Source organism: Barbus barbus (assembly GCF_936440315.1).
Source record: "Barbus barbus genome assembly, chromosome: 42".
NCBI lineage: Eukaryota > Metazoa > Chordata > Actinopteri > Cypriniformes > Cyprinidae > Barbus > Barbus barbus.
In genome coordinates, this window is record NC_136720.1 from 5,500,856 (window position 1) to 5,523,903 (window position 23,048).

Below are 23,048 nucleotides of genomic sequence, written 5' to 3' on the forward strand. Positions count from 1 at the left end.
ATGTTTCACATGTGATTACATGTGTTTCACATGTGATTACATGTGTTTTACATGTGTTTCACATGTGATTACATGTGTTTCACATGTGATTACATGTGTTTCACATGTGATTACATGTGTTTCACATGTGTTTCACATGTGATTACATGTGTTTCACATGTACTCACATGTGCAAATGTTCCAAAAGCACACATTTCCCATGTGCAAAACACATGTTTCACATGTGATCCACATATTTCACATGTGCAAAATCACATGTTTTTACATGTTAAATTTCACATTTGCAAAATCACATGTGCATGTGGTCACATGTGATCACATGAATTTTTGCACATGTGAAGTTCATGTGTTTTTTCTGTAAGGGCTGGGTCACTCAACTGGTTAAATTTAATATTTATAGACAGACATAATCCAAGAATGTTTTCATGCTAAACCTGTTTAATATTTTGGAGTTAGTTTTTTCATAAGGCTGCATCTTATCTGCAGATGTTTTTTTAAAAGGAAAACAAATCAGCGCACCTTGACGCACTAAATAAATATCCTCTGTATTATTTCTCTCTTCTTCACTTCTCTCCAGTCCAGCGGGTGGCGCTAAAACACTTATGATTGTTTGACAAACACCATTAAACCTCAGAGGAAGAAGTTCAGTTTCACCGCGCTGTCTGTTGTTTTGTTGTGGTGCTGTTTTAATACAAACGGCTAGAAATGTTGTTTCTGTTAATAGAGAAATACAGTTTTTGAATCAGGTCAGTAAATCTCTGTAATATTCTCATCCTCAGGAATATCTGGAGGAGTATCATCTGAACTGAGATCTACTGAGAAGATGATGTTTGTTAAAGAAGAGAGAGAGGAGAACATGATTGAACCAGAACCCAAACACGAGGAACCAGAAACCTGGAGAATAAAACACGAGGAACCAGAACCTTTGAAAATAAAACACAAAGAACCAGAAACCTGGAGAATAAAACATGAGGAACCAGAACCTTTGAAAATAAAACATGAGGAACCAGAACCTTTGAAAATAAAACACGAGGAACCAGAACCTTTGAAAATAAAACACGAAGACCCAGAAACCTGGAGAATAAAACAAGAGGAACCAGAACCTTTGAAAATAAAACAAGAGGAACCAGAAGGTTGGTGTTTATTCTTCATTCATCTTTAATGACTTTAATGGCACATTAGGCTTAAAGCTTTAAACATCTGAGCTCTGACCCGCATCGCATTCTTCTGAGGTAAATTCTAGGGCAGTTTCACGCCAGACAGGGTTTAAATTAAACCAGAAGTAGGCTTAATCTAGAATAGTTAATCAAGGTTTTTAAAAATGGCTTTCTGAAACAGATTAAGTACAGAAGTCCTGGGGTCTGTACCATGAAGCTGGTTTAGCTGGCTAGCCAGGTATGTTTCAGTTTAGTTTGCACCAATCCTGGGTTTTAGGTTCCATGAAAGTGGCTTGGCTTTTAGCTGCGTTCATTGCCATAGTAACTTACACTCCACAGCAGGTTATGCTCTTAGTTAGAGATCTCAAACTGATATTGGACCAATCAGATGTAAGCAAAGTGACACATGACACATTACTCCCCCAGTTTCTCATGCTCCAAATTAAAGGTCACTAGTACTAAAAACAATTGTCTGGCCAAAACCAAAAATTTAGTTATTTTATATGATTTATATATAAATCATATATTATTATTAATCCATTACATACAAGCAATTTTAGTTAAACAGTTATTATAAATCATTTATTTGAAGTGAATGTTAATATATACAGATCGTCTGCGATATAATGCTTTAAAAATGACTACGTGTCCTTACATGTTCGAGTCTCTATCGCTGTATATTTACACTTACATTTATTCATTTAGCTGACGCTTTTATCCAAAGCGACTTACAATTGCTATATATGTCAGAGGTCGCACGCCTCTGGAGCAACTAGGGGTTAAGTGTCTTGCTCAGGGACACATTGGTGTCTCACAGTGGATTCGAACCCGGGTCTCTCCCACCAAAGGCATGTGTCTTATCCACTGCGCCATCACCACACCCATATTTCCAGCTATATAAACTAAAGTTTCACTTCACAGCAACACAAGTTGTTTTTTGTCCTCAGTTTCTCTGCCTTTAGTTACCATTTATCTATCTATCTATCTATCAGTCTGTCTGTCTGTGTATAAAGGAAATTCTTTCACACAGAAAAACATGCAATGTGTACAAGAGCCCGACCCCATGAAGCCCTAGCTGTTCAGCGTGTCAATTTTAATCTCCCCTCCCCTGCCTTTATATTATTAGTGTTTAAAGTTTTTAAGTTAAAGGTACTGTTAACCTGATATTACCACACATTGTTTGAAAAAATAAAGCATTTCATTGCAAATTAAAGCATTGGTTTTATTCATATGTATGTAGAGTATAGAATATAGATACAGTGTTTGTAAATTTTTTACATTTGTAGTAAAAAAAAACAACAGCAAAAAAAAAACCTGTTTTTGTGACATCAGCTTCATGAACATTGTTAAACATTTACGTTGCATACAACATGCAAAAATAGGCTACTCCGCAAACAACTGGATTGTGTTTAATCTCATGACATTTTAAATTGGTTTAATAAGCCTGTTGAATAAACAGCATTTCTAAACAAACATTCCACACAGTCACTTTAATTTAGTCACTTTAATATTTATTTAAGAAGCGGTTAAGAATTTGTACAAACTTATTCAAGAACATTCAAGAGTAGGCCTATCTACAGTACATAACACTTAAGGCTAAAACATAAGCAGAGGAAATTTTGTATAAAAAAAATCAATTTTATCAATTTAAAAGTATTAGAAAATTAATAAATAAATACAAATCATTTAATGTAACAGTTGTACTTCATATTAGACAAATTCTTTCCTGGATAGGTTATACAGTAGACGAGGTTGCGAGTGAATTGACGTGACCAGACTGTATTGGCGCGCTCATACAATGTGCACGGGAGCTTTGAACCTGTACGCTATTTGCGTGCCCAATCCGCCTGTGTGATACAGTTCAAGCCAAACAGTGACGACAGCGCCTCCTAGGGTCACGGAATACGATGGTCACAGAATTTGGTGTAACACCGGTTGCACCAGCTGGACGTACACACAGTTGTAAGACTAGGCTGGACGTAAAATGCACTTTAAGTCGTGCGTAGAATTTATACCTGTTACACCATCTCTGCGTAGTGCTACGTCTGACACTAAATCTTACGCCTAGTCAGAGGTAGGTGTAAAGTGAAAACCATAGGCTGTAAAGAAAATGGACGTAGTGTCCGTGACGACACCCGTTGGTTTCTGAAGAGCATTTTTGAAGCTCAAAGTGCTCGGAGACAGCCGTCGCCATCTTGGCTTCGCGTCACTCCCGGATAATCGAAAATGGGCTAAAAGGTGGGACGTAGGTGGAGCTGGTTGCTGAAACCACGCCCACCAAGCGTGACAGTGGTGACAGCAGCAGCAATCCACCTGTCACTCAATTGGCCACGCCCTTAATTATGCAGAACTTTAAGGCTTGATATAATTTAAACGGATGAGTTATAAAAAAAAGTTGTCATGACACAGTTGTCATGAAGGGTAAAATTAACTGTATAGACCAAGATAATTTTTTGAACCAAGCTGTAAACGTTTTTTTTCTGCTGTAAAGTTGGGCATTGACTCCCTTTTGCAGCCAGCCTCTAGCGGTCAGTTGACGAATTACAGTTTAAGTCACTTCCGTGTTGGTTTCGAGAGAGAGAGCGGGAGGTTGCCGCTTGGTGAAAACTCATGATTGTCTGACCATCTGGCAATCTTTTTTGATCTGTACTAACCTGGTGCCAATATCTCCTCTTCTCGTGTTGTGACATCGGAAATGGAGATCAATTGAGGTTTCTGATTTTTCTGTTTTCATTGATTCCTCATTGGGTAGTTTCTCTTCATCTGATTCATTAGAGACAAAGGTTTTCATGTTAAATTCTGTTCTCCTGTCTGGCCTGGATACTTTTGCTCCTCAAAAGTCACGTTCTGTTTCATTTGTACGTCCTGCTCCTTGGTATAATGATGATTTGCGTATGATGAAGACATCTTGTCGTAAGATGGAGCAGAAGTGGCGTCTTGGAAAGATTGTTTACAAGAGTATAAGGCTAGAATTGTTTCTGTTAGATCAAATTATTTTTCTATGATGATTGATGACAACCAAAGAAATCCGAGACAACTGTTTAACTCTATTAACAAATTTCTGAAGTGTAATAGTTCTTTACATGTTACTGCTTCAACTCATCTTTGTAATAAGTTTCTTGACTTTTTTGCTACCAAGATTGATAATGTACGCAAGGGTATTTGTGCTTCTACTTCATTGTCGTTTTCTTCTGTTAATGTTTCTTATGCTGGTACTGTTTTTTCTAATTTTTGTACACTTGATTCATACTCTCTTCAAAAGGAGGTTTCTCAAATGAAGCCAGTCACTTCTTTACTTGATCCCATACCTACTAGTCTGTTTCAGTCATGTTTTGCTTCCTTGTGTCCTGTTGTTTTGAGCTTTATAAATGACTCTTTGTGTACCGGGGTTGTTCCGCCAAGTTTTAAAATTGCTGCAGTTACCCCAGTACCAAAGACGACAAATATTGATTATGAAAACCTTTCAAATTTTCGGCCCATATCCAATCTTTCTAGGGCTGCAACAACTAATCGATAAAATCGATTATTATCGATTATGAAAATCATCGACAACGATTCTCATTATCGATTAATCGGGTCTGCCCACAGTGCACGTCCAACTTCAGCTGGTTAGTCAAATTACGGCACTGAATAATGCATTTCTATGGACAAAATGCATCTAAAAATAGTGGAGGAAACAGAATGAGATTCTGCCGGAGAAGCACGTGATCCAAGCTGCCCAAAACATGATAATTCTTTATTTTAAGCTTTAAGTTAATGCATAAGAGTAATGGCTTGCCCTGTCAGGCGCTTTGACAGATGCGTGTGCGTCCTCAGCGCAAAAACGTTCAGTTTACGGTCATATCCTTATCTATAAATGCCACAAATTCACGCGAGCATATCCATTTTTGCATAAAGGTCCGTCCTGACAGTCTGTGTTAAGTTTAAAATACCGAATGAGCGCCGGCGCGGCGGGCGCGCGCACGCGCGTCAGACGGACAGAACACAGTAGAGAGGGAGACAATTAATAGGCTTTTCAGCGCAAACATATCCATTGTGCTGAATTATCTGTTGTTGAAAGTTAATTTAAGGTTTAAAATAAATTAAAATATTTTATGAGAGTAGGAACTTTAAAGGGATAACAGCGTGTAATTGTCTGTCTGAATATAAACATGAGACGCTCCATAACGGCCTTTTACAGGATAAAGAAATGACGAGGTGACTGTGATCAAAGTAGTTCCTGCAGAACATTACTCTTACCTGTTGGTTAACACTGAGTTTGTGTTTTTATTCGTCTTTATTATTATCTTTATTATTTTAATTTTTAATAGAGGTTTAAACTATATTCAATTTTTACAATGCTTAACAAATTTATGTAAGTTTAACAATGTGTTTATGCAAGGTTTGTGCCACTGCTGCTCTAAAGTAACAGTATTGGTGATAACCAAAATCATTTTTCGGCTTTCTGTACTGGTTAGTACTCCAATATGTGTAAGCTCTTTAGTAACAGTAGTAGGCTATTTTTAATGCTATAATATCATTATTGCTGTTATCTATGAAAGAAAACCAGAGCACTTATTTTTTCTTGTATTTTTTTTTTCGCGATACCCAATTGCAGTCAAAAAGTACATAAACAATACCAGCAAGAATGCAAGCTGTTATGAGGCCATTTTTTATTATTATGTCTAATAAATGACAATAACATTTTTAAATTTAAACAAATTTTTGACAAATTTCTAAAATATGTTTTCTCTTTATTATGCTAAGTGCTCTAATAAATTAAGCACTGTATGTTTTCATAGCATTCAGTTGTCACGTTTGTTTGAAGGACATTGGGCAGAATGTGGAATAGTGTTTTTTTTGGTCAATATTTTTTAATCCGATTAATCGAAAGAATAATCGGCCAACTAATCGATTATCAAAATAATCGTTAGTTGCAGCCCTAAATCTTTCCTTTCTTGTTAAAAATTTTGGAGCGAGTGGTTGCTTCTCAGTTAATTTCTCATTTGACTGAAAACAATCTTTTTGAACCTTTGCAATCTGGTTTCCGCAAATTCTATAGTACTGAAACAGCACTGGTTAAGGTTACTAATGATTTGTTAATTGCTTCGGATTCTGGTTATCTTTCAATCTTGATCCTTCTTGATCTCAGTGCCACTTTTGACACTGTAGATCATTCGGTTTTAATTAGTCGTCTAGAAACTGTTTTTGGGGTCTCTGATATTGCACTTAATTGGTTTAAGTCCTACCTCTCTTTTTCTTCATTAGCTCCAAAACTGTGAAATTCTTTACCGATTGAGAAGGCAAGCTAAAACTATTAGCACTTTTAAAACTCGCCTTAAAACTCATTTTTTTAGGGTAGCTTTTAATTAAACATTTGTATTACTCAAAAGAGTAACATATTATTTTTATATTGTTTTATTTGTAGTGTTTTTGATTTATTTATTTTTTTATTGTGTATGGTTTTATCTGTTGTTGTAAAGTGCTTTGAGATCTTCATTTAAAGGCGCTATAGAAAATAAAGTTTATTATTAAAAGAAAGTGAAATAGTCATTAAAAATAATAATCACAGCAATAAAAGCAGAATTTAAAAAATAAGGAATTTTAAAATTCTATAGAAATTGATTTAAAATTAATTTAAAGCAGTTAAGAACAGAAAATGGTTACATAGAATACAGTGCAGTAAGTTCGGATGTAGCACAGTGCTCATTCAAATGCAGGGCTAAACAGATGAGTTTTGAGTCTGATCTGACATCTGATCTCTTCTGGTAGCTGGTTCCAACTGTGGGCAGCATAATAGCTAAAAGCAGACTCCCCTTGTTTTGTGTGAACCCTTGGTGTTTCTAACTGACTTGATTCTAATGATCCGAGTGGTCTGTTAGGTTTATATTCAGTGAGCATATCTGCAATGTGAAGTGACATTCAGCCAAGTATGGTGACCCATACTCGGAATTCGTGCTCTGCATTTAACCCATCCAACGTGCACACACACAGCAGTGAACACACACACACCGTGAACATACACCCGGAGCAGTGGGCAGCCATTTTATGCTGCAGCGCCCGGGGAGCAGTTGGGGGTTCGGTGCCTTGCTCAAGGGCACCTCAGTCGTGGTATTGAGGGTGGAGAGAGCGCTGGACATTCACTCCCCCCACCTACAATCCCTGCCGGCCCGAGACTCGAACCCGCAACCTTTGGATTACAAGTCCAGCTCTCTAACCATTAGGCCACGACTTCCCACTTCCCAAATGTATTTGTGTCCTAGGCCATTGAGTAACTTATAAACAAGTAAAAGTACTTTAAAATCAGTCCTAAATGTAACTGGAAGCCAGTGTAAGGACCTTGAGGACTGGTGTGATATGCTCAGATTTTCTGGTTCTAGTCAGAATCCTGGCAGTAGCGTTCTGGATGAGCTGCAGCTGTCTAATGGTCTTCTTGGGAAGGCCGTGAGGAGACATTAGACATCCTTTCTGGGATGGCACTCAAATGGTAAGGCAGCTAACACTTGGAGAGTGTTATACGCAGAACCAGACTCAGAGCTAGACATAAACACAGAAGGGTTAACAGAATACGCAGGACAATAATCTGCAGAGAGGAAGAGGAAGTCCATGGTTTAAGTAGGGTTTGTGATTGTGTGATAGTTCTCAGGTGTGAGCGTGATTAGTGCCATCAGTGCAATGGATGATGGGAATTGTAGTTCGTGGGTGAAGTGCAACAGTTGTGTGGTGCAAGAGTCAATGTGATGGAGGAGTGACCTCTGGTGGTGAGTAAACAGAAGTCCACAGACCAGATTCGTGACAATAAAGATATTATCTTCTCTATGATAGGCTGTAATTTACATAGCCTGATTTACAGAATATGATGCTGCATGAATGGTGGCCTACAAAGTGTTTGGAAAAGTTTTTTGATTTCATATTAGGCCTGCCGGTGTGTTCCTTTTAAAATAATGAATATAGGCTACTTCAGACATTTATTAGACATGATGTGCTAAATATGATTTGGAGAAATAATACACATGACTATAGGCTATTGCTGAGCTGTGGCTGTTGGCTACACTTGCACTCAGGAAATAGTTTGACTCTTGACTGGTCAATTAAGTGAGGCAACGCTGAATCGCATGATAGGCTAATCGACCAATACAGGCAAGGAAATGAGCACAAATTCACGGTACGTTCTAGCTGCCATCAAACAGCGCTCCGGTAGAATTGAAAGTAAACTCGCACATCGCCTGAGGCCTACATAATTTGGACATGATGAAGGTACACTTGACAGGCTGTGAAGCTTCATTTTAGCACAAAGCTAATGTTTAAACTAGTTTTATTGTGTGCCGTCAGTGCGGAAAATCTGTGTGTGTTCCTTAACATTATAGCCCAGTTCACTGTTGTTTAAAAACCTATGCGATTAACGCCGACAGATTATTCTAATGGCATAAGTGAGATTGTGTTAACGCACTATTAACGTGTTAACTTCGACGGCCTAAGCTATATTCTTACGAACATTGGACAGAAAAAAAAATCATCATCAAAAAACAAACAAACAGAAAAATATAATTGACGATGTTGACTTTCATGAACAGCTTATCGAGTCAAAAATACTCAGAAAACATTCAAAGTTGGACAAACTGAAAATTTCTGTCTAATTTACGAACAAGATGTGCAGAATCTGTCAAAATGTATAAAACCACCATTCATGCATGCTCTTTCACGATGAACACGACGCCGCTTTCGGTCCGAGACCACTAGCAATCATCCGACTTGCACACTCTTTTATCCTTTCTCACCACAATGATCCTATTTAATGTTTACTTAACCAAAGTTTACCACTTTCGTATCATTTTAATGTTCGTAAACTTTTGGACAGAAGCCACAAACTTACCCACATTTGTCGAAATCCGTGAAATCCTGTTAACTCTTCCTCCCACGCAGAGCGATCGTGACCTAGACAATCTTATTTCTGACATGAGAACCGTTGAGACATTAGGAGATGGAAATTCAGCGTCAGTTATGATTTTTGGACAGAAAATCTCTGCCCCTGTTTTATCCCGATTTATTAACAATTTATCATGTAGCAACGCATATGAGAATTTAACCCACACAAGATGTTTTAATCGTTTTGCTACTGATAGAATTACATGGAAAAGTGATATCTCTGTTTCCTTTAGAGTCATAGTTTAATGTGCGTAACTGCTTGGACAGAAGGCGTGATGAACGTTCCATTGCATCGTGGTGGATTAAGGGAATTATACTTTCAGTGTTAGTAGCAGTATTTTGTAAAAGACACCAAAATAAATGTTATGCACCAAAATTCAGGATTTTATTAAAGGAAATGAAAGAAATGACTTAGGAAAAATCCAGATGCACCGAATGTCCCACCCTGACATCCGCAATTTCTGGGGACGGAAATAAAATAAAGTCTCATTACACGATAATGCCAAGGCTTAGTAGGATAAAAGTAACTTTATTATTTCTTACATCTATCTTTAACAAAATGGTGAACTAAAAATAAAAAAATGACAACTGGGTATTATTCAATCTATATTGTTCATTACACCCCTTGTGGACAGAAAGTGTGGAATCACTCTTATAGTTTCCCGTTCACTTGCAATAAGGGCAGTGTGAAAGCGAACCGCACCAAACAAAACAAAAAAAATCAACATTGTATTTCGTCCAGACCAAAGCAAGTGAACTAGCGGACTTTCATGGTGTGCATACACCCTTAGTTTTTTGTATTAGAAACGGTCTTTAGAGCTGCTAAATAATATAGATCAGGGGTTGGGAACCTTTTTTTATTTAATTAATGCATTTTTCCAAAAGAGCCAAAGTAAAAAAAAATACAAATTATATATCACATTTTTGTCAAAGAGCCAGGAGTGGCTCGCGAGCCATAGGTTCCCGACCGCTGATATAGATGGAGCAGCAAATAATAAGAAACACTTTTTTCAACAAAATGTTAGATAATTTTGTAGTTGATCAAACATTTAAAGGGGTACTCCAACCCAAAATGAAAAAAGTCATTAATCACTTACCCCCATGTCGTTCCAAACCCGATAAAGCTTCCTTCATCTTTGTAACGCAATTTAAGATATTTTAGATAAAAACCGGGAGGCTGAGGAGACGAATTGTTGAATAACGTCGCTATTTTAGTTTTCTTCACGAACAAAGTATTCTCGTCGCTTCGTAACATTCAAATTGAACCACTGATGACAGATGGGACTATTTTGACGATGTCTTTCATACTTTTCTGTGCCTTGACAGTGCAATTTACGATGCAGTCAATGGGAGAGTCACAAACCTCCCGGTTTTCATCCAAAATATCTTAAATTGTGTTTTGAAGACGAATTAAGCTTTTTCGGGTTTGGAACGACATGGGGTTAAGTGATTAATAACAACATTTTTATTTTGGGGTTGAGTAACCCTTTAATAGTTATCCTTATAGAAACATTGGATTGTGTCTATAATGTACCTCATTCATGAAAAGTTTCAGGGAAGTATCATTTATAAAATTGCATCAAAAAGAACCACATTTTGTATAGAAATTGTCTTTACAGGGTTCACTTATATGTACTTTCACATTTGTTTTTTTTGTTTTGTTTTTGTTTTCAAGCTACAGACAAATAAACTGTTTCACGAGTTCACACTTACATATAATAAATATAATAAAATGTATGCATATTTGGCGTGCTGTCCGAGGGGAGGGCTCCGAGCTCAGAATTTTGGCCTGAACCCAGAGTACCCCCCTAAAGGTTAGGACAGGAATAGTTGTAGGGGTGGGGGAGGGATGCTGGAAAACTGCCAACGAACAGAGGTAAGTCTGCTATGTATATATACACGCCTCTTATCTTGTCAACTGGGTTGATTACTGATTGTTCTCCTCTCGTGTTAATTAGGTTAATTATCTGAACGTGCTCTTCCCAAACTTTAATAAAACATAATTTTGCTTTTATTTTAGATTTTATTGAAGAAAACGAGGAGAATGAAGAATTGAATGAAGATGAAGAGAAAAATCATGTAAAAACTGGAGAAAAACCTTTGAGCTGCTCTCAAACCAAACAGAAAGATTTAAAGAAAAGAGGAGCCAAGAAATCTTTCGCCTGCACTCAGTGTGGAAAGAGTTTGACTAGAAAATATAGTCTTGAGTGTCACATGAGAGTTCATACTGGAGAGAAACCGTACTCATGTGATCAATGTGATAAAATATTTTTGAACGCTTCAGTCCTAAAGAAGCACCTGACCGTTCATACAAAGGAGAAGCTGTATTCATGTCATTTGTGTGGAAAGAGTTTTTCACATTTTTCAATTTTTAAAGAACATCAGAAAATACATACTGGTGTGAGAGAGTACAAGTGCTTTGAGTGTGAAGAGACTTTTACTACAGTGACCTGTTTAAAACTGCATGAGAGGATTCACACTGGAGAAAAACCTTATAAGTGTTCGCACTGTGACGAGAGATTCAGTCATTCATCAAATCTGAAAACACATGAGAGATTACACACTGGAGAGAAACCTTTTAAGTGTTCACACTGTGACGAGAGATTCAGTCATTCATCAAATCTGAAAAGACACGAGAGGTTCCACACTGGAGAGAAACCTTTTAAGTGTTCACACTGTGACAAGAGATTCATTCAGTCAGGAGCTCTGAAAACACATGAGAGGATTCACACTGGAGAGAAACCTTTTAAGTGTTCAGAGTGTGACGAGAGATTCAGTAATTCATCAAATCTGAAAAGACACAAGAGGATCCACACTGGAGAGAAACCTTATAAGTGTTCAGAGTGTGACGAGAGATTCAGTCAGTTATCAGCGAAACTACACAAGAGGATCCACACTGGAGAGAAACCTTTTAAGTGTTCATACTGTGATGAGAGATTCAGTGATTCATCAAATCTGAAAACACATGAGAGGATCCACACTGGAGAGAAACCTTATAAGTGTTCACACTGTGACGAGAGATTCAGTCATTCATCAAATCTGAAAAGACACGAGAGGTTCCACACTGGAGAGAAACCTTACAAGTGTTCACACTGTGACGAGAGATTCAGTAGGTCAACAAATCTGAAAACACATGAGAGGATCCACACTGGAGAGAAACCTTATAAGTGTTCACAGTGTGAAGAGAAATTCAGTCAGTTATCAGCTCTGAAACTACACAAGAGGATCCACACTGGAGAGAAACCTTATAAGTGTTCATACTGTGATGAGAGATTCAGTAATTTATCAAATCTGAAAAGACACGAGAGGATCCACACTGGAGAGAAACCTTATAAGTGTTCACACTGTGACAAGAGATTCAGTCATTCAACAACTCTGAAAACACATGAGAGGATCCACACTGGAGAGAAACCATATCACTGCACTGAATGTGGGAAGTGTTTCAGTCATTCATCTGCTCTACACAGACATACAAAAAACATTCACAGTGAGGTCCCGTAGACACGGAAACGCGTTGAGCTGTATACTTAAAAATTGTGTACTATATTGGCGTTTAGTTCAGACGGATCGGGCGTTTTTGGAGCCTGAAAATGCTATTTTTTTTTAAACCGGGTCCCAGAGTGGATAAATCTGAAAATGACACCGATAAATCTGAAAAGTTTGTGTGTTTTATCTGTATATGTTGTGAAACGATGATGTCAACACCCCACGTCTTTACCCTAGTCAGACACCGTTACGTCAAATAACGGCAAAAACAATAGCGGACTACATGCTTGTGTTCATGCTGCAGAAGCCTATTAGCTTTACTAACTTTACTAGCTTTTTTTCTTGTGTTGGGTTTGTATACAGCACGCAAGGTTTATGCACATGCTCCAAGTCTTCTTCTCTGTTTTTAGTGTGTCTCTGTGACAGAATTACAGCGCCACATACTGGTCTGTCATGAATGCTACATCATTTTGAGTCAGTTTCAGTGGTTTTGTGTGTATGCACATATTTCTTGAGACAATGCTGTTACGGAAGAACAAGAAAATAAAAGATTGGATAGAGAAAGCTGGCTTCATGTGGATGAGCCCTAAACAGATCATCTTCAGATCCAGCTCTTTCAGATCTGATGTGGCCTTCTCATCAAATGCTACACAATAATGCATCAAGCAGTAAAATATCATCTGGATAAATCTGTCATGACCAGTCATAACAAGCGACATGACAAAGAAACATTATCTAAAGTTTTCACACTGACTAAAGTTCATCTTCATCATCTAAATCAGCAGATTCAACTGTGAGATTCAGATCAACTCAAAGATGGACTTCCTCCCTAAAGAACAATGTCAAAAAGTTTTATTCCTGTATACCATTTTGCTTTATGATATAAATGATATCATTGTGTTTTCTTATGAATTTCATATTATGTACAATTGTCTTACTTATAATGCATGTGTATCACTTGTAGTTTGCTTACTTGTAGATGCTTTTTACAAACTAAACTGTTCTTGTTCAGGTCACTGTTGTAATATTGTTCTTCACTGTTGTTTTTAAAATGAGTTATTCTTCCACATAAGATGTATTTAGGAAATGCATATGCTAGATACACTGTCATGAAGCTTTGCAACTGATCCTTCTGTGCTTCTCTTGTAAGTAGGAATGAATACCTGAACCCGGTATTAAACGAGCTCTGGGGCTAAATTACGAAAGACTGTAGCATCAAAAAGCAATTGATAACTGTTCTTCTTTTGGTGCTGGGTAAATTAAGGAAATACACTTACAGTTTATTCTTGCTACATAAATATCAAGCTAACTGTATCTTGCCAGCCGTTTCTACATGTAATAATATCAAGACATTCATCACTGATGCGTTTTTGTTATTTTGCAATCCAGAAGCGATCTCTTGTACTTTAGGGCTATGAGATTAATCTCATTTTATTTTCGATTTGAATATGACTTCCAAGGATTATGAAAACAAGTTGTTTGATGTGTGGTGATGACTTTATGGCCGCTGCGTGCATGTGTCTGTTAAGTCCATGTGACTGTAGTAATCCATTATTATAAGTTTACATCACTGATCTATAACAAAGAACTGGATTGCTGATGACATCATAGAAGTGAAGCGACACTGCACCGCCATATTGTTATTCACTAGTATTCTCATATATTCTATTGAATTAACAGTGAATCTTACGATCTTAATGAGAAAACATCAACCAACGAAGTCAGTGTTTTTATATCTGAAGGTTTCTTGTACATTCTAATAATGCAAACGTGCTGCATGTAAAAGCTTATTTGTTTAATGTTGGGAATTTCCCCTGCCTATTAAAAAAAATAAGTATATTATAGTAGCGAACATCAGATGAACACGATGAACGTCTGATGAACAAATGTATTACAAATGACAAAGTGCTTTTTCTGAAATCTGAATAAAATTTTAAACTTTCTTTGTGCACATACCTTTTATTCACCTTGTATAATTATTCTCCCTTTATGTAATTATGTTGTTATTGTCACATTTGAGTTCCTGTTCGGTTTAGTTCATCATGCTCTCCTTTGTTCCTTGCTCGTTTTGTTTCCATGGTTACTAATGAATTGAGTTCTCTGTTCAGGTGCTGCTCGTTTAGTTCTCGTTTGCTTGCTCTATTAAAGTCCTCAGTTTAAGGGTAAAGTATAAGGGTGCTTTCAAGAGACTTATGTAATGGGAAGTAAAGACAAAAGCAAACAATTCAGTCAAATATACGTAACGTTAACAAAGTCAGCACTGTATTACGATTAATAAATAAATCATTTATGAAACATAACTCTTTGCTCAGCCAAAACGATATGACCTGGAAGAAATAACAGATTCATGAGACCAAAGATTGCTTGTTAGATTTACCCGAAACGAGCGTGGAGCTCACCTCTCCAAAATCGGCGAAGCAAATTTTCAAATAGGTGCTATCTTTATAAATAAACCGCATATTTTTTAAACAACTACATTCTCGCCTGGAATACTCTTAGAATGGCACTTCATGACACAATAACAGTAATATTTTGAGGTTTTCCCCTCCGCCATTAACGCTCGCTGATTGGTGCGAAATGCATTCTGGGATACCTGGCTGCATCCTTGATAAAAGGGGCGGAGCAAGGACACATCCGGGGATTTGAGCTGTACTTGGCTAGATGTGAACTTTGAATTGACCGTTCGCAAAAAGCCGCCAACCCTTAGCTACTGTTGTCATGACAGACAAACAATGCCGCTCTCACACTACAAAAATACATCGCAGAGCAAAGAGTAAACTGACAACACGGACAGACAAGACAGAGCGGGTTACTTCTGATATGAAACAAAGTCTCAGGACCCTCAGCTTTTAAACTGTCATTTTTAAAGAAATTCAAACAATAAAATGCCATTTTAAGTTAATCTACACCGAAGTTAATCTACTCTCCTGTCAGATTTGTGGTTAAGGCTAGAGGGGATACAGCTGCGGCTACTGGTCATGCGTATTTACATATTTTCAGAGTCGACAATATCACGTGAAACCTATGAAAATTATTTTAAAAAGTACATAGCGCCATAGTTTCATCACTTTACAGTGTCGCAGTGACCGTCTTTTTGCAGTAGAGGACCGGTCATAGTTTAATGAGGGGGAAGATGACATGAAGGGACACGAGGTTAGCTGCATTGAAAACAGATGAGCGCATGTGCATAAAGTTCCCATTCAGGGCGAAGTTCACGGGATTTTGTCCACAGAATGATAAGAGCACGCATTTTAACATATTTTATTATTTAACACTTAGTATTTAACTTCAGCGCTTCAAGCCATGCATACAGTGCCGAGCATGACAGGTTTTCTGGTACACAAAACAAGTACTTTAACGGAATACCATAGCTTTTTACCGTTACCATGGCAGCCAACAACAGCAAAGCTTAACCCTCCGCACATTTATATTTATATTGAAAAAGTTTCAATTCAGTCTATCTTTTATAACCCGTTTTAACATGTATTTCTATGGAGACAGGCCGTAGCAATCGGGCAAGATGGCGGATAGCAGCGGTGGCACAAAATATACGCATTCTGATTGGTCAGATCACCTGTCAATCAAGCTCTTTGCGAACGGTCAATTATGCAGTAAAATATTACATATGATCTGGGATTTTGAAAAAAAAAAGTTTCTTAAGGAGTGAGGAAGTCACTAAATCTAGCAACATTGGCACATTGATTACAACATAAGTTATTCATATTTCATTGGTTCTCTTGTTTTTGCGTGTTCATAATTTCTTTATGACAGCATAGCCAAAAATTATGACCGCACAATTTGGCATGTTTCACTGCATCATTATCACAAATGAAACAACTGACTATAAGCTGTCAGTCCTGTCGTGTGTGTCATGTGTTCCTGCCTCTTGTGTCCATATTTGGTTTGTTTCCTGTCCTTGTTATATGTAATCATTAGTTAATTCTTGTCTAGCCGTGTTCGTCTCATTATCTATGATTTACCTGTTTATTTATAGTCCTGTCTGTTTAGTTTGACTTCGTCTGGTCTACTCGTTACTCCCCGGTGTTTGATGTCTGCCTTGCCTTGTCCTGCCCTGCCCTGATGTCTTCATTAAAGACATATTTGAGTTTACATCCTCGTCTGTGTGTTCCTGTGTCCTCCCTCGTGTGTGCACCGTGACATAAGCAACTATGTTTGCACATTTATTTATTTTTTAATTAAGAGTTAAGATGTCAGATTTCCTAGGCCGCTACTATATGGCAGTTTATTGACTTTCCAACTGACCGCCAAACCATATTGCAAACACAAGCCACTTTTATGAGGATTGTGGGTTTTCTTGGAGTTATTGGAGCCATTGATGGAACTCATGCTCACATCATTGCTCCAACTCTAAACGAGGAGACATACCAATAGAAAACAAAGCATCAATAATAATTTGTGATCATTTTGCAGACAACCGAACATTTTAAATACCTTAACTAGCAAAATACCTCATAATTCATCTCGTGCTTAAAAGATCACAGAGCCGATTGCAATTTTTATTTGCAAAGATATAAGGCCATACAGCGTTGTCGAAAACGACGGATTCCGTCGTGATAATAAATCACATTATCAACACATCTCTCCTCACAGGCGTCTTCCCCACAGCATTCAAGCAGGCTCGGGTAACCCCACTGATCAAAAAATCTACATTAAATGCTTCTCTTTTAGATAACTACAGACCTGTCTCTCTCCTTCCATTCATAGGGAAAACACTCGAACGAGCTGTCTTCAACCAGCTCTCGCGGTTTCTTTCACAGTACAACAAGCTGGATGCTAAACAGTCAGGTTTCAGGAGTGGCCATTCAACAGAGACTGCGCTACTCTCAGTCACTGAAGCCCTGCGAACTGCAAAGGCTGATTCCAAATCGTCAGTCCTCATTCTGCTGGATCTCTCTGCTGCTTTTGACACTGTCAATCATCAGATTCTCCTGTCTACACTCTCTTCACTGGGCATCACTGGAATTCCACTTCGCTGGTTTGAATCCTATCTCACCGGTAGATCCTTCAGGGTGACCTGGGGAGGGGAGGTATCCAAACCACATCATCTGATCACTGGAGTTCCTCAGGGATCGGTTCTTGGACCCCTCCTCTTCTCCACGTACACTACATCGCTGGGTCCCATCATACATGCACATGGCTTCTCCTATCACTGCTATGCCGATGACACGCAGCTCTATCTCTCTTTTCAACCAGATGACCCAACGGTAGCTGCACGGATCTCAGGCTGCCTGGCGGACATCTCGGCATGGATGAAAGAACATCACCTACAGCTCAACCTGGCAAAGACGGAACTTCTGGTCTTCCCTGCCACTCCGACTCTACGGCATGACTTCACGATTCAGTTCGGCTCATCAATGATTACCCCATCAACTTCGGTCAGAAATCTTGGTGTAATCTTTGATGACCAGCTGACCTTCAAAGAGCACATTGCAAAGACTGCTCGTTCCTGCAGGTTTGCACTACACAACATCAGAAAGATCAGGCCCTTTCTGACAGAGCATGCTGCGCAACTTCTTGTCCAGGCCCTGGTTGTTTCTAGACTGGACTACTGCAATGCTCTTCTGGCTGGTCTGCCATCAAACGCAATCAAACCTCTACAAATGATTCAGAATGCAGCGGCACGACTGATCTTCAACGAGCCCAAAAGAGCGCATGTTACACCTCTCTTCATCTCTTTGCACTGGCTACCAGTGGCAGCTCGCATCCAGTTCAAGTCACTGATGCTTGCGTACAGATCTACCACAGGCTCTGCACCCTCCTACTTCCACTCACTATTACGAACCTACATCCCCTCCAGAAGTTTGAGATCTGCTAGTGAGCGACGCCTTGTGGTACCATCACAGAGAGGCTCAAAATCACTCTCCAGAACATTCTCGTTCACCATTCCTGGCTGGTGGAATAATCTTCCCACTCCTATCCGGAACGCCGGATCTCTGGCAACCTTCAAGCAACAACTGAAAACTCATCTCTTTCGGCAGTACTTGACTTCATCCTAAACTCAAAAAAAAAAAAAACTTTCCCTCTATCTTTCTCTCCACCTACTAGTTTGTACTTATTTGAACAATGACTGAGACTTGGTGTTACGAGCACTTCCTCTGTCTGACTGCCTCTTCAAGATGAATCGCTTTTTGTATTCCCCGATTGTAAGTCGCTTTGGATAAAAGCGTCTGCCAAATGACTAAATGTAAATGTAAATGTAATGTTGAACGTACTGGAGCCACGTTATTCCTGTCCTAACCGCAAACAGATGAGCGAAGAGGTGATCCCGAGACTTTACAACGAAGTAAAAAGACACATTGCTGTGTCCTTACAGTCAGCGGACAGGGTAGTTTGACATTAGCACCTATGGAAAGAGCATTATGGACTGTAGAAGCACCAATGTGGAAGGAACTCCTGTTGATGCAGTTAAAATCACACTTCTATCATCAGGGTTGTCAGACAGCTGGGATAAAAGTCTGGAAGACTCATAGTATATCGCTTTGATTAAATGGCTTTTCCCTGTGCCTGCTCCACCAGTAACAAACAAGTGAAATGGTTCAGGGTTTTCTCCAAGAAGTTTCTCTAGACACCATTTCTGCACTTTGTAAAAGACTACAGATTGTTGTGATCTTAGTGAAATGATCTTAGTAAACATAACGCCTTGTCTCTAGACAATAAAACACGGTTGCTTTCAATACGGTATGGAATTTGAGGGTTAGCTACAAGATCTGGAATAGAAGACTCAGGATCATCTTCATTGGGAATTACATCACTCTTCCTTAGCTCTATGCATTCATGACGTTCCTTTTCTGTTTCAGGACATAATGCAGCCCAAGCATCTTTCAAATCAACACCCTGCTCCAAAAGCTGTTGAGCCAGATCTATTTTGTCACTTTCCTTTTCAAAGAGCACTCGATTAGCATCAACAATACATTTTACTTGTGTCACATTACCTCCACATTTCACAGCACCATTGTTGTAGAATTCCTCATAAGTGGTAAAATTCTCAGGCTTGAGCTGCCAGTCTTCGTAATGTGGTAAGAAAAGTTGTAACAATGAATGGAAGTACTTTTTTTGGAGAAAATCTCGGATATATGACAACTGCAGGTTCAGTTCGAGTTCTCGTCATCATATAGCCACAGTTATTGTTAAACTTAATCACCTTGAGGTGAAGAAACCTCCGATTTTGACAAGATCCTGTTTTCGGAACAAAAACTTGCAAGACACTGAATCTCAAACTCTTGCGTGTTTGGCCTATTCTTGTACCTGTCAACAAGACTAGTCATCCAAAAGTTGGTTTCCTCACCAGACTGATCATCTTTGTTTTGAATAATACGAAGAGGCAAACTCATCTTTACAGGGTTCAATCCAATTGGAATAAACTGGACTTTACGTGAACATTCCTTCAAGTGCATACCCGTCAGTCGATACACTGCCTCTTGAGCAGAAATTTCTCTGTTGTGAAGATATACACTCCCAAGCATTTTTAGTGACGCTCTTGCTTCAAGATTTCCATTCATGGCTTCATTTTGAGCACGTTGCAGCAACAGTCACATTTCTTGTTCTGCTTTTGTGATGTAACTAATAATGTAAACCACTACAGAGTAAGCATCTGTGACATACTGGATATCCATGTTGCCTTGCCAGGCACGCAGTAAATGTTTATTATACTGGTTCACCCAGACGTCTTTTGGACTTCTTTTTAGGACAACAGTTTTCTTTTTGGAACACTGTTTGTATGATTTTTCAAAGAGAGCCTGATTAATGCCAATGGACTAAAAAAATGCATCTGTTGAATCGTAAGTCGTATCAGAATGTGTTAATGCCCTTTTGACTTTCTCTAAAATTGTACTTGCAGCATCTTTTCCATTACTGCTATTTACATTTACATTTACATTTAGTCATTTGGCAGACGCTTTTATCCAAAGCGACTTTACAGTTGGGGAATACAAAAAGCGATTAATCTTGAAGAGGCAGTCAGACAGAGGAAGTGCTCGTAACACCAAGTCTCAGTCATTGTTCAAATAAGTACAAGCTAGTAGGTGGAGAGAAAGATAGAGGGACATAAAGTTTTTTTTTTTTTTTGAGTTTAGGATGAAGTCAAGTACTGCCGAAAGAGATGAGTTTTCAGTTGTTGCTTGAAGGTTGCCAGAGATCCGGCGTTCCGGATAGGGGTGGGAAGATTATTCCACCAGCCAGGAATGGTGAACGAGAATGTTCTGGAGAGTGATTTTGAGCCTCTCTGTGATGGTACCACAAGGCGTCGCTCACTAGCAGATCTCAAACTTCTGGAGGGGATGTAGGTTCGTAATAGTGAGTGGAAGTAGGAGGGTGCAGAGCCTGTGGTAGATCTGTACGCAAGCATCAGTGACTTGAACTGGATGCGAGCTGCCACTGGTAGCCAGTGCAAGGAGATGAAGAGAGGTGTAACATGCGCTCTTTTGGGCTCGTTGAAGATCAGTCGTGCCGCTGCATTCTGAATCATTTGTAGAGGTTTGAGTGCGTTTGATGGCAGACCAGCCAGAAGAGCATTGCAGTAGTCCAGTCTAGAAACAACCAGGGCCTGGACAAGAAGTTGCGCAGCATGCTCTGTCAGAAAGGGCCTGATCTTTCTGATGTTGTGTAGTGCAAACCTGCAGGAACGAGCAGTCTTTGCAATGTGCTCTTTGAAGGTCAGCTGGTCATCAAAGATTACACCAAGATTTCTGACCGAAGTTGATGGGGTAATCATTGATGAGCCGAACTGAATTGTGAAGTCATGCCGTAGAGTCGGAGTGGCAGGGAAGACCAGAAGTTCCGTCTTTGCCAGGTTGAGCTGTAGGTGATGTTCTTTCATCCATGCCGAGATTTCCGCCAGGCAGCCTGAGATCCGTGCAGCTACCGTTGGGTCATCTGGTTTAAAAGAGAGATAGAGCTGTGTGTCATCGGCGTAGCAGTGATAGGAGAAGCCATGTGCATGTATGATGGGACCCAGCGATGTAGTGTACGTGGAGAAGAGGAGGGGTCCAAGAACCGATCCCTGAGGAACTCCAGTGATCAGTTGCTGTGGTTTGGATACCTCCCCTCCCCAGGTCACCCTGAAGGATCTACCGGTGAGATAGGATTCAAACCAGCGAAGTGGAATTCCAGTGATGCCCAGTGAAGAGAGGGTAGACAGGAGAATCTGATGATTGACAGTGTCAAAAGCAGCAGAGAGATCCAGCAGAATGAGGACTGACGATTTGGAATCAGCCTTTGCAGTTCGCAGGGCTTCAGTGACTGAGAGTAGCGCAGTCTCTGTTGAATGGCCACTCCTGAAACCTGACTGTTTAGCATCCAGCTTGTTGTACTGTGAAAGAAACCGCGAGAGCTGGTTGAAGACAGCTCGTTCGAGTGTTTTCCCTATGAATGGAAGGAGAGAGACAGGTCTGTAGTTATCTAAAAGAGAAGCATTTAATGTAGGTTTTTTGATCAGTGGGGTTACCCGAGCCTGCTTGAATGCTGTGGGGAAGACGCCTGTGAGGAGAGATGTGTTGATAATGTGTGTGAGTGCCGGTAAGAGTGTGGGAGAGATTGTTTGGAGAAGATGTGAGGGGATCGGGTCGAGAGGACATGTTGTAGGATGGCTGGAGAGGAGAAGTTTGGATACTTCTGCCTCGGTGAGGGGACAGAAGGAGAAGATGGGAGCTAGAGCGGTGGATGTGGGTGATCGGAGGTCCTGCGGAGTTGAGAACTGGTTGCTGATTGTTCTAGTTTTGTCTGTGAAAAAAGAGGCAAAGTCATCAGCGGTTATCAACGTGGTGGGAGGTGGAGGAGGGGGACAGAGGAGAGAATTAAATGTTCTGAAGAGATTACGCATGTCTGGAGCACTGGTGATCTTGTTGTGGAAATGTGAGGATTTGGCAGTGTGGACTTCAGTAGAGAAAGATGAAAGCAAAGACTGATACCTACTCAGGTCCGACGGATCGTTTGATTTGCGCCATTTTCTCTCTGCCGCTCTGAGTTTGGTCCGATTCTCTCGAAGAACATCGGATAACCAGGGGTTAGAAGGAGCAGCCCATGCTGGCCTAGAGGAGAGAGGACAGATGTCGTCTAGACAAGAGGTTAAGGTAGAGCATAAAGTGTCAGTGGCTGCATTTACATCCAGAGAAGAGAAATGGGTAGGCGAGGGAAGAGAGGAGGACACTACAGAGGAAAGAAGGGAGGGGGAAAGGGAGCGTAGGTTGCGTCTGAAAGTAACAGGTAAGGGAGATGGTGGCACCTGAGTTGCAAAATGTAACGTAAATGTAATGAAGAAATGGTCAGAGATCTGGAGTGGTTGTACCAGAATGTTATCTGTAGAACAATTGCGTGTATAAATTAAGTCGAGTTGGTTACCAGATTTGTGCGTGCTAGTAGTGGTGAGGCGTTTGAGATCAAATGAAGCTAGGAGTGACTGGAAGTCTGTAGCATAAGGCCTGTCTAGGTGAATGTTGAAATCGCCGAAGACTAAGAGTGGAGTGCCATCCTCCATGAAAGACG

At 39.6% G+C, this 23,048-nt stretch overlaps 1 protein-coding gene across 1 annotated transcript; it reads left to right on the forward strand.

The window, feature by feature from the left end:
• The first annotated feature begins 632 nt into the window (after nt 1–632).
• On the forward strand, nt 633–14,502 carry LOC306861573 (uncharacterized protein). The gene is made up of 2 exons (XM_079403933.1): nt 633–1,133; nt 11,083–14,502. The coding sequence occupies exons 1-2, from the start codon at nt 824–826 to the stop codon at nt 12,561–12,563; spliced, it is 1,791 nt and encodes a 596-aa protein (XP_079260059.1). The 5' UTR covers nt 633–823; the 3' UTR covers nt 12,564–14,502.
• Nucleotides 14,503–23,048: the final 8,546 nt, after the last annotated feature.

Coding starts and splice junctions, on each gene's coding strand:
- LOC306861573 (XM_079403933.1), top strand. CDS start 824: ATGATGTTTGTTAAAGAAGAGAGAGAGGAGAACATGATTGAACCAGAA. Junction 1,134..11,082: donor AAAACAAGAGGAACCAGAAG/GTTGGTGTTTAT, acceptor CTTTTATTTTAG/ATTTTATTGAAGAAAACGAG.